Raw genomic sequence first — 11,962 nt, forward strand, 5'->3', positions numbered from 1 at the left:
TATATATATATATATATATATATATATATATATATATATATATATATCCGTAACTACGCACACGCGCGCACACACACATATACACACACACGCACACATAATACAACATGCACTCATAGTCAAATATCTTTTACGTGCAAAAAAGTTTTTAAATTTAATTTAAATTTAAGTTTCATCTTTTAGGTGTATATAGTTCAATAATGTCAAATGTATTTTTTCACTATTTAAATGTTTTTCCTTTATAAACAATTAATCTTAGTAATACCTTAAGATTGTCATGTGTCATTTCCAAGGTTGAGAGCCTGGTGACTTGTAGTACAGGCGGTAAGCCTTTAACAAGCACCAGCTCCCAAAAATAAGTTATTGCATGTATCTTAAATTACTAAGAACTATATGTACGTATTTTTGTAGAGGAATAAACGTTATTATTATTATTATTGAAATCAAGTGTTTCACGTGCAAGCTGAAAAATTAAGCAAGGCTCAAATTGTCGGCTCCAATCCGGACACGTTCCATTAAGAGGGAGCAGAGGAAAAATTACTAATCTTCGATTTTATTTTAGAGCGGTAAATCCACTTTAAAGTTAAAAATTAAATACTGTATGATTAACTACACGACATATTCAAGTATAGACATTGATCAGAAACATAAAACAATAAAGTTTCCTCTATAATTTAATTTGTTATAATTATTAATACATAGATCGAACACTCACAAAAAATTCCTTCGATCCGGTCGGATTCTAACCGACGTCTTCTTGCATACCGTGCCTGACGCTATACCAACTAAGCCACGGAACGAACAAACGGACCTCACGAATTTTTCTATGTGCTTGCGTCGTGTCTTTGTATTTTGGTTTTTTCAACAACTTTTAAGTCGTAGCGCCATCTATGAGAAATCTATGAAAGATTTATCACCCAGTTAGTACCTTTACAGCTACCAGTCCTGGCGAGAGATGTCGCTATTCACTGTATTAATTAAATTATTATTAAAACAACATCTCCTGTCGCATGTCACGGGAACTTCAAGCATATAATTTTAAGCAAATAAGTTTCACAAATAGTCACTATCACTTCGTTGAGACGAGAGGCCGTTGACAGAATTTGCGGATGTGTTTAACCGTCATCGTAAATTATCAGTATTGATGGCTAATTGTCGAAGGTAAGTTTGTGAATTACCTCCCTATGCTGAACGGTAAAATAAAAAATATTATTTCATGTGCATAAGCGCACTTAGTGTCGTATTCCAGAACTCTACTCAATGCTCAAGTCAGTATCTGAGTATAATTTCAAGCACTGGAAATACGACACTAGTGGAAGGGACTTGAGTATGATTTCGAGTGCTTTAAACCATACTCAAATCCTGACTTAGGCATTTAGTAGAGTTCTAGAATACGACCCTTAGAACTTACGATTTTGATTTCATCAGTAATAGGATTGAAAATTCATCGGTATAAGAGCGAAGATCGTGCAGAGGATTTTAGTTCTTATTATGTGCAGTATTCTGCACATTTAAATTAGTTTATTTCCGCTTTCGCGGGTCACTCGATAGATATGACGATACCATTTACATTTTTTACATTACATATTATAAATATATAATATTTGTAAAAATGACAGTATGATTTATGCTTTATTTCCGATGTATTCTGGAAACTGAATTTCTAGAATCTTTCGACGAAATTTATGAAAATTTAAGATATTAAATAAAATTTAAGATTGTAAAGGAGAGAGGTTCTTTCGTCCGTTGGATGAGGTTACCAAAACTAGCCAAGTGAAACTCCAAGTGGTTCAGAAGATTTTTATTTTTCACCTTGTATGTCGCTAATACAATTTCACCCTATATGCGTAAGGTACGGGCAGTTGGTCCCAGAAGGGACTCGACTCCTGGAAACCGTTCTGCGAGATGAAGTTTTTCACCCTATATGAGCGTACGAAATGTCAGAAGATCCGGGTAGCAGTTCCCAAGAAGGGACTTAACTCCTGGTTGCCTCTGAGCTCTCTGTATTCTCAGATTTCTCTTCACATTAACAAAATTGTGTTCGAGTAGTCACCATTCGAGGGAAAATCTTAACACCGCGATTTAGAAATAACGCCAAATGGGTCAATGCCATCTAGCGGATTCTTAGAGAAGTAAAAGTGAATCTGGCTTAAGACCGTCTATTACATAAAGTAGGTTTGTTACAAGATATAAAATTTTGAGACGTTACAACTTGTTTATGTGTTAGGTATTTAAAAAAAAACCGAACATTTATTTTTATTTCCATTATGCAGTATGCTCCTTTAAAATCGTCAGAGGTTTTTTATCACCCTGTATAAACATAATACAATACTTCCTGTACTAGAACCGGTTGTAAATTTATTAGTCCTATTGGCGACTCCACGATTTTTTTCTGTTCCACACAAAATTTGTGTCTGTAATGAAATTTCATAAAGTACGATACCCATTATACCCTTATTTGTTTGGTAAATAGAATAAACACGAAAATAAACAAATTGATCTAAACTTCTTCTTGTCGAGTCAAAGACAAAAACCGATACAATAATTGTGTTATCAATGTGTTAAATTTCTTTAAATTTAAAATTTGATTTAATTAATTTAAATTTCTTTTGCTCTAATGTAACATACCTACCATTAAGTATGTGTAATTATTTTGTTCAATAACGAAATCAGTTCTCGTGATAAAAAAAATAACAACGATATCAACTATTTATTCTCTATCTGTACTAAGTCCTTTCTGGATTTTGTGTGTGTTTTGCAGAGGTATAGGTATATAGGTAGATTTTTAGTCCATCTTCAAATAAAAAGACAGACTATACATGAATCAAGTTAACAAGACTATACGTAGAATCTTTAAACTTTAAACTTGTCATTGCAGTTGTGGTCTTATTACACCAAGGATGCCAATGTTAATTTGGACTCTCGTCAAATTGCGATATTAAAAAATATAATTTAATTAATTGGCAACAACAACATCGATGTCGACATCAGTGTCATTGTTTCGGGGTCTTCCCTGTAAGGCAGCGCCGGGGTTCTGGTAAGTATCGGGGAAAGCCGGGTCAGTGGGTTGTGGTTTCCGTCCAAGCCCTAGGCAAGTAGGAAGGCTGGAGCGGTGCAGTAGAGTCGTAAACGACGACGGTAGCTATTCTAGCCGTGGTATAACACCCTGTCAATAAATGTACAGAGTGAGAATATGTGGGAGAACCTCCGCTGATTGTGAACCCCTTTTACTATGTGCACCTAATATTATAGGGAGAAGCCGAAACCAGTTGGTGTGGGTGTTTACTATCAGAGCGGAGTTACATAGTTGAAACAGAATAACTTACATTTCTTTTTCTTTTATACAGCGAGTTACAATGAAATATTAGCATTAAAAAATTATGATTATAAAAAATTATGGCAATAAAAGATTGCCTTGAAAAATTGTTAAGGCGCTTATAAATGCACAACCAAGAGGCTGCGGACAAGCACTAACTTAGGACTAAACACTGCCTAATACATATAACATACGTTTGTTCAACACTTACCCTATCTGGGTGCGAGATTACACTTTTTAACTGTAAAAGTTTTCCAATTACGTTGGAAGTTGAGAAACGATTGTACTCAAATTAATTTTATTATATTCCAAGGCGTAATAAGACACATAACGGAAAATTTGGATACAACTGATATAGGTCCGCCGCGGACAAGGCGAGATGCAGTTATGATCGTCCTTGGTCTGTCCTCTATCACCAACGGTCGTGATGACGACAAAAAACGGGTTCATTGAGAAGCTTCGAAATTCGTTTTAACGGAATAACTCTAAAACTAAAGGGATTAAAAAAAATCCGTGACGACATTATTCTATCATGCATAAATATAATTAATTATCTAATTTTTGTCCTAATAACCCGTAGCATTTCGAGAATAAATCGAAAATGTGAAAATTAGATGTGCTTTCGTGATTTTTATCTATTGAGGAAACTTTATTGTTTTCCGTTTCTGATTAACGTCTATGCTTGAATATATCGTGTAGTTACTCGTACAATATTTTATTTTTAACTTTAAAGTGTATTTACTCCTCTAAAATCAAATCGAAGATTAGTCATTCTTCCTCTGCTCCCTCTTAAATGTTTGGTCCCAACACTCGCAATAGTTTCTTTAAATTTTCAATTTAAGTAAAAACGATATATTAATGGAAAAAAAGGAAATATAGATAAAAGAGGTACAGTATCGATAATTTTGCATTGCACGTAAGCTCGTGGAGTATCACATGAAGACTTTATGATTGGAGATTTTCTTTCCCTTATCTACATGATTCCTATCTCCCTACTTGCTTATTATACGTCACCTTCATCCGTTCGAGTTCTTAGTTTTATCACAGGCATGATTTACATCAAAATATATAAACAAACAGGCAATCTGAAGAAACCAAAGCAAAATTTGGCAAGATTTATAAATAAACTACTTAAATATGTCTAATCACATGAGATATTTGGGCTTTTGGGTGATTTATAGACAGATAAATAACACGTGTCTGTACAAGGTTACATTCGGTCGATCTTCGCTTTTTCAAATGCTACATCCCGTAATGCTGTAGCGACGAATTTTTATCAATACTTAATTGTTCTCACTGTCAACATTTTTGTCCATTTTATCACAATACATGCGAATAATTCAATAAAACACTTGGAAAACATTTGTTTTGGCTTTGGATGTACTTCTCTTTGACAACCGTATCATGTACCTCAAGTACTGCGAAATGGACACGGTTGGCATTTAAGATGACGTTACGTATTTTCGATTCCCGTGTTTGACAAAGACCGATGTAATGCTATCTCTTTTGGCTTAAGACGGCATGCAAGAGTTAAACAAAGACAATAACATGTTTATGTTTTTAACGTCGAAATGCATCACATACAAATAACGTCTGATTTATATATGTCAACATAACATGTCCTTTAGTTTTCATAGTCTAAGGCGTGTGGCGACATCGGTTTTGATACAAATGTTGCTTGATGCCATTTCCATTCTTTTCGTTCTTCCGTGGGGCAGCTCCTTTCTTTTTTTTTTCCATCCTCTAAGGATTAGACATACACGCCAGTTTGACATTACTTCCATCACAATAAATTTTAAAGTGAAAAGATTTAAGTTGCGTAAATCATATTCAAATTATTAAACTTTACATTCAATTACAATTGTATTAAATTCATACAAATTAATTTAATTAATGTGATAAAATAAGTTTCCCCGTTTTAAAAACAAGCCTTCTTCTTCTTCTTCTGCTTTATAATGTTATAGCAACGTTATAGCTTCATCGATGATTTCGCCCTTATTACGCCAATGTCGAGTTTAGGACACACACACGCGTTTTTTACTCAAAATTTGACCATTGAATTTCGACAAAAATCACTGAGAGAGGAATCTACAACAACAGAGAACTTACACATATTATATACATCATATTACAGAAACAATTTTTTAATAATAATATTTTAATAAAAAAGAAATTTACTCAGGACATACACTGAAAATCAGCGTCTCTCTCGCCAGAGATAGACTTTTTGCTGAGTCGTCTCCTTTTCCTCTTTTGTGTCACTTTGCATTCTTATTTATAGATTATTTAATAAATAGCTATCAATTTAATGTTATGTTTATAATTTAGGGATGTAAAGTGACTTAAATGTGCGAATAAACGTTTTTCTTTCTTTCTTTCTTTCTTTACACAAAGGGAGAGTGGACGAACGTTAGGAGAAAATTGATATTAACGGCACGGGGGTTTTAGGGGGGGGGGGGGGATATCATACAGAGGAATGAAAATACGGTTACAATCTTCTCCTTCTTTTAAATGTTATGGCGCCATCGAAGTAATCGATGATTTCGCCAATGTCAAGTTGTGCATCACACGCGTTTTTACTCAAAAATTGACCGGTGAATTTCGACAGAATTCACTGATTTTAAATAGAAAACCACCGTGAGACTCACACATATTAACGAAACGGGGGAATGTAGGGGGAGGATATCATATAGAGGAGTGAAAATACGGTTATAGTAAAAAAAACAGGTGCTCGAGGGTCCTTCTGTCAGACCACACTCGCACAGGGAGTGGGCCAAACGTTTTAAATGGCTGAAACGCTGACTGCGAAACGGCAAGACAGAAGAAATCTTGTACAATATAATTTTAAAAAAAAGTTAAATCTATAATCACAGGATTATAAAAAAAGTTTGGTCAGAACCCAAGCTCAATCAAAGTTTAAATTATTAATTGCAATATAAAAAAAAAAAAAATTTAACTTCTTATGTAATTAATTATTAAATAAAAGGTTATTATAACAGTACAAAACAGATAAATACAACTGAAAAAAATTTACAAATCTTATTTTCAAGATATTAGTAGAGGAAGCTAATCAGAACCTCTAAATGTCTTCAAAGCTGCCCCCTTTGATTTGTTCAAATCTGCCCCAGTGGATACTCTACAAAATAACAAATATTTTTCATGCGTAAAAAGACTCAAACGTAGGTTTATATTTCTATAGGTTAATATTTTAGCAATAAAACAATCCATACGACAAGCAAAGTTCAATTCACCATTATCTATATTCTTCCAGTAATATCCTTACAACTATTTTTGAGAAAACTGAAACTAAATACGACCTCTCATTCAGATTTTGAAGCGTGCATACTGACAGGTGGAGGCTCGGTGTTGCCATATTATAAACATAATTCCTATGTATCACAGACATATGTATAGATATATGCCTGTGCTACGTATTTTCATTCAAACTGACTGCGCAAACGCATTTGTTCTAAGCTGACCCTGTCCAAAGGTTACTCCTTCTGCCCTATCTATGTACTAGCGTGATTAATGACATTTTTTCTGTCTATTTTGTAGAAAACTCATTGACGATCTTTAAGTTCGTTGTTGTACTTGTTGTACCTTTATTATAACATGCAAAAAATAAAAAAATATTTTGTTAAATTGTTTTTGAATTTTAATTGCTAAGTTCAACAAGATTTAATAATTTAAAACTTATATAATTAATGTGTCTGTCAGATATACATGAATCTAATACGACTTACAAATGAGTAATTCATTTACTTCAATTTTTATGACGTACAATTGCACTAAAAGTTATCATTTTGGATTTTGACCATGCAACTTGGATATATGACAATAATAACCACATAGATCGTTATCTATGGTGTATTTATAGAGCGTGCTGGGGCAGGCGCAGGGCGCGGACCTCGTGATCGAGATCCCGAGTTCGGGACTGGAAGGCGGCGCCGAGGAGGGCCACTACCGACTCGACTACCGCCCGCCGCACGGCAGCCCGCCGCCAAACCACACAGTGCCCGCGCGGGCCTCCACTATTAACTTCCAGGGCTTACCCGGTACCAAATACCATTTCATGCTTTACTACTCCAACGCCACGTTCGCCGATCTACTCACCTGGAATCAGACCATCATCACAGGTATCAAGCTCGGACTATTCAAATAGGTACATATCTAAAACGTCATGCAGTCATGATGTGAACGCGCATTGTGTTCCAGCACCGGAGCCGCCGACCAACCTGACGGTGACGCTGGGGCGCAACAAGCAGGCGACGATCGCGTGGTCGCCGCCGGCACACGGCGACTACACCGGCTTCCGGTTCAAAGTGATCCCGCTGACAGAGCGCGCCGAGGGCGGCGCGCGCAACATCTCTGTGGAGGGTGCCGGCAACTGGACGTACACCCTGCGCGACCTCTCGCCTGGCGCCACCTATCAACTTCACGCCTTCACGCTGCTGCACGACAAAGAGAGCGCCGCCTATGCCTCGCGCAACTTCACCACCAGTCAGTACCCATATTCTTGGTTCCTATTCAGACATTCGGGCTTACGAAAGTCAGTGTACATACATACGTAGAGCGGTTAAGAAGTAGGAACCAATTCAAAGTACCTGCAACATTGAGATAAACAGGTGTGCAACATTGGCCGTACAGGCCTAGTAGGGACGCTGGAATATTGTGGGTGCCCAACCGCCTACAAAATTTTACAAATTGTCACATTTGGCACGTGAAGGATTGGCTCCATACTCAATGGTCCTTACCATTAGTTGTTGTTTAGAATTTGTAAAGTTGAGAACACTTGTGTAAATATCCATAATATACCAAACAAAAGCATTTTGATGCAAATGCCGAGTGGCCATCACCGAAGTGCGCGGCGCGACGCGTCGTAGTCGTGTCGCCGTCGCCAGGTGCCATCTATTATGTATTATCTACTAGCTCAAGGTCAAACGAACTTCCGTAGGCGCGGTTGCCACTGCCGTTCACCGCTCATTCTCATTTGCTCTAATATAACGCTTATCGATTAGGTACATCCTGAACGGTGAATTATGCTATTTATGTGGTCGAAATAAACTCCAGAAACTGAAACCTTGTTTCAATATGTCGTGACCCGACAGGTTAGTGTTGCTAGTCATGTTACACAGGTTAGCAAATAGGATAACTAGTTTAGGTATTGCTGTTCATTAAGGGTCACTTCAAGGCTAAATAATAAAAAGCGGTGACGTTACTACGACGTCGAGTTGAAACAAGGCGGCTTTCCTAATATGCAATTAACTACGTTTTTAAATGCCATCGTAGTGCCGTACTAGTGCACCTTGACAATAGCAGCCGCGCACACTTGTAATTACAGTCAATGTAGTACCGTAATGCTGCCACTCAAAGAATTATGGTTAGGTTGTGGTTTCTGCTGTTCATCAGATGCGACCAACAACTTTTAACCAAGTCTGTCTTTTAAAATGCCGACTTTTGTACCACGCTGCCCCGGCTCGCCGCAGCCGTTGCCGCCGCCGACGCCGCTCATGAGCGGTAAGACAAAACTCTGGGCGTACAGCGCGCCGCTTCTTGCATTGCATGCTTATTCTTAGTGACCGATTGCGACTTCTTTTTGTTCCTGCTTTCCAGCTCAGTCGTCGTGCACTTTTTGTTTTCTTATGTTGCTGTTAGTGTTGTGAACTCGAGGTATCAATAATAGTTACGATACATAATTAATTACAAATAGAAATAATATCCGTCCACAACATTTTGTAGCGAAGATTACACGGGGAGCCATTTACATTTTTATGAATTATGTGCCGTTTTGTGAATGCAAATTATATAATCCAGTGTTTCTACGTATGGTATTGCCCATTTTGTGCTGGGAGGGAAATACCCCAGCGACCACGAATTTATGCGACATACCCGTGTAATAAATATTATGAAAATATTGGGTTCATTTGAACGATGGCGAGACGAGAACTTTGTACGTCGGTGTCTTTCGTTTTAATTCGTGGGTGCGAGGTACGACGTCCTCCGCCTTATCCTAATTCGATTTACATAAAATCAGAAGCGACTATTGAAATAAAATTCATTGTAGCTTTGAGCTTTGTTCTTTGTAAATGCTTGTTTAAGTGTGACTCCCTCAGGTGCGGGTATGTTGTCAGCTTGCTTGTGTGTATGTTGTCAGAGCCGAATACACCGGGCAAGTTCATCGTGTGGTTCCGTAACGAGACCACGCTGCTGGTTCTGTGGCAGCCGCCCTACCCGCCCGGCGCCTACACGCATTACAAGGTATGTACCAGTCTTACGCGCCTCCGACTCCGCTCCGGCCTTCTACTACACATTCAAACTTCATAGGAATTAATGAATAGATTCAGGCGTTACTTTGCGGAAGTCCATGTCAATAAAAATGTAAGTACATTAATTTGCTACTCCGCGAACCCAGTGAAGGTTAAATAGTGCAAAATAGCTGCGCTTGTGTTGAATATTTTTTCATACTTTATTTCACCCTCACTCAGCATAAAATTAATAACACAAGCGCAACTACAGTCACAAACACAGACATATAACTAGATAGACGCCGCAAGTACAGTAATTTGTACGAAAACCAAGCGCGCCACGTTTTTTTGTACCCATTATGACGTCACAAGAGCTATTTAGTGATGGAAACTTCCTTCCGCTCGCTCTAAATCGATTGATTGAACGGAATACATGTAAACATGCGTATTCCATTCGATTAATCAATTCTAAATATAATAATTTTTGTTCAAGTATATGTGGATTACAAGCAGTCGTAATAATAATATAGTAGAAAAATACTAGAATAAGATAGTTATGTCTTTATTTTACTTGTTTTAAAAAAAATTTGATTTCTTAAAAAAAATACGATTAATTTTTAATCGACTTCAAATAATGAAATTATTGTCCTTCCCATAAAATGAGCTTATTATATAACATCTTTTTGTAATTGAAGACCTTATTGATTAACTTAAATAATATATTAAAAAAATATTAATAATTTTTTTTTTTAATAACGCACACACTCAACATAGCCCCGCACTAGGGAAACCCTGTGTCGCGGGTGCCATGGACACACACATAGACAACCACAAATTACACCCAAACTCACGAGAGAAATAAATGTAGGTCATACAAATATTTCGCCCGGCCCGGGAATCGAACCTGGGACCTCTACGTGGCAGTCCGGCATGGTAACCGTTCGGCCACGGAGGCAGTTGAAGATAATGAATACGCATGTCAATATATGAACTTGCGACTGCCTTAATTAATTTTACAAGATGGTTATCTGTTGGTAATTGAGCAAATTGATGAATGCCAAGACAAATGAAAATGTTACTGCTGACAAAATATGGTAAAATCTTATTATCACAGGTTTACTTAATGATGACCTCGTGTGAAATTTTTGTGATTTGTTTATTATTTCCCGGATTTCTAACTCTGCTACTCGACATATGTGGATAGCATCTTAGGTGGAATAAACTAGACCACCTTCGTCCTCGAAAGCAACGAACTCATACATATGATCAACTCGGTTTTTGTAAAGACAGCGTACTGTTAATTCTTTGCATTATATATTTCTTTGTATTACTCGTACTTACTACATATCCGGCGATGTATGTAATTATTTGCTCACTATATTCGGACATTTGAGGCAACGTGCTGCAAAAATTATCTAAATAACAGATACTACTGATAATAGATATTACAAAACTGAAAAACGAAACGTTATAACAAAAGAGTAGTTAAAAAAAGTTAAAGAGTAAAACGTTATACAAAAGATATTATAGTATATAGAATATTTTTATAATATTGCTAAGTCAGAGTCATAATTTTCGTCCTTTTGTTATCCTTTTTGTGTCCTTTTGTTGTGTTTGCCTAACGTATACATCACTAAATGTTAAATTTGGCCAAAGAAATGTACAAGCGGCCGTACCACGAAACTGAATGCATTATACAAATGTGCGTTTGTTCGATATTCATGACGTATTAACAAAGGATCACAAATATATCACCCCAAGCAAAAGCCGCAATGTATTACAAAACATGAGGCATACACTCTGTTACATATTTGTTTTCTGGAATTTCATACGAAATCAAAATAATTGTTTTTAACAATTTATAATGGCACATTTATGCATTTTTCGCGTTTTCTACTGGTGTTTATCTACGATAACGGTTGAGTGCGTTCTGAAGTGTAACAGCGGCAACTAAGTTAATTTCACTTACTTTGGGCAGGCGAAGTACGTACTTTTGTGGCGTCTATTTAGTCTTGACATATGTCCGTGTGTCACCACCTAAAATATACCCGACACGTGCTATCGCCTCTCCACGAGGCATCCTCAGAAGCTGTTGACTGCTCGACGCTCGGCCGAAGAGTAAGCTCGTTCAGAACGGTTGGTGTATTTATACCCCGCTACCCCCAGTGTTGCTGTTGTTGAAATCCGAAAACACCCGTAATAAAAGTGATGATGCAAAATTCAATTGTTCATTTATTATACAACCCCTGTTGTTGTATCTAATTATTTCCATCTTTTTCAAACACTTTTCCACTTAAACGCTTTTTAGTTTGAAGTTAACAAAATCGTTTAGAAACCGTTTAAGCGCGTAGACTTTCATGTTTAAAAAAAGCTTGCAACGTTGTGTTGATAGCGAAACGCA

General features: G+C 36.9%; 1 protein-coding gene across 1 annotated transcript in view; it reads left to right on the forward strand.

The window, feature by feature from the left end:
- Positions 1–9,667, forward strand: part of LOC113235170 (tyrosine-protein phosphatase 10D-like) — a 46,949-nt gene extending 37,282 nt beyond the window's left edge. Inside the window, exons 2-4 of the mRNA XM_026470779.1 lie at positions 7,194–7,452; positions 7,532–7,816; positions 9,471–9,667. Of these exons, the coding sequence (XP_026326564.1) occupies positions 7,194–7,452; positions 7,532–7,816; positions 9,471–9,640 (714 nt within the window). The 3' untranslated portion in view covers positions 9,641–9,667. The remainder of the gene's footprint in view (positions 1–7,193; positions 7,453–7,531; positions 7,817–9,470) is intronic.
- Positions 9,668–11,962: the final 2,295 nt, after the last annotated feature.

The sequence above is a fragment of the Hyposmocoma kahamanoa genome, unplaced genomic scaffold (genome assembly GCF_003589595.1).
Source record: "Hyposmocoma kahamanoa isolate Upper Pololo Valley unplaced genomic scaffold, ASM358959v1 87, whole genome shotgun sequence".
In the NCBI taxonomy this organism is placed as follows: Eukaryota; Metazoa; Arthropoda; class Insecta; order Lepidoptera; family Cosmopterigidae; genus Hyposmocoma; species Hyposmocoma kahamanoa.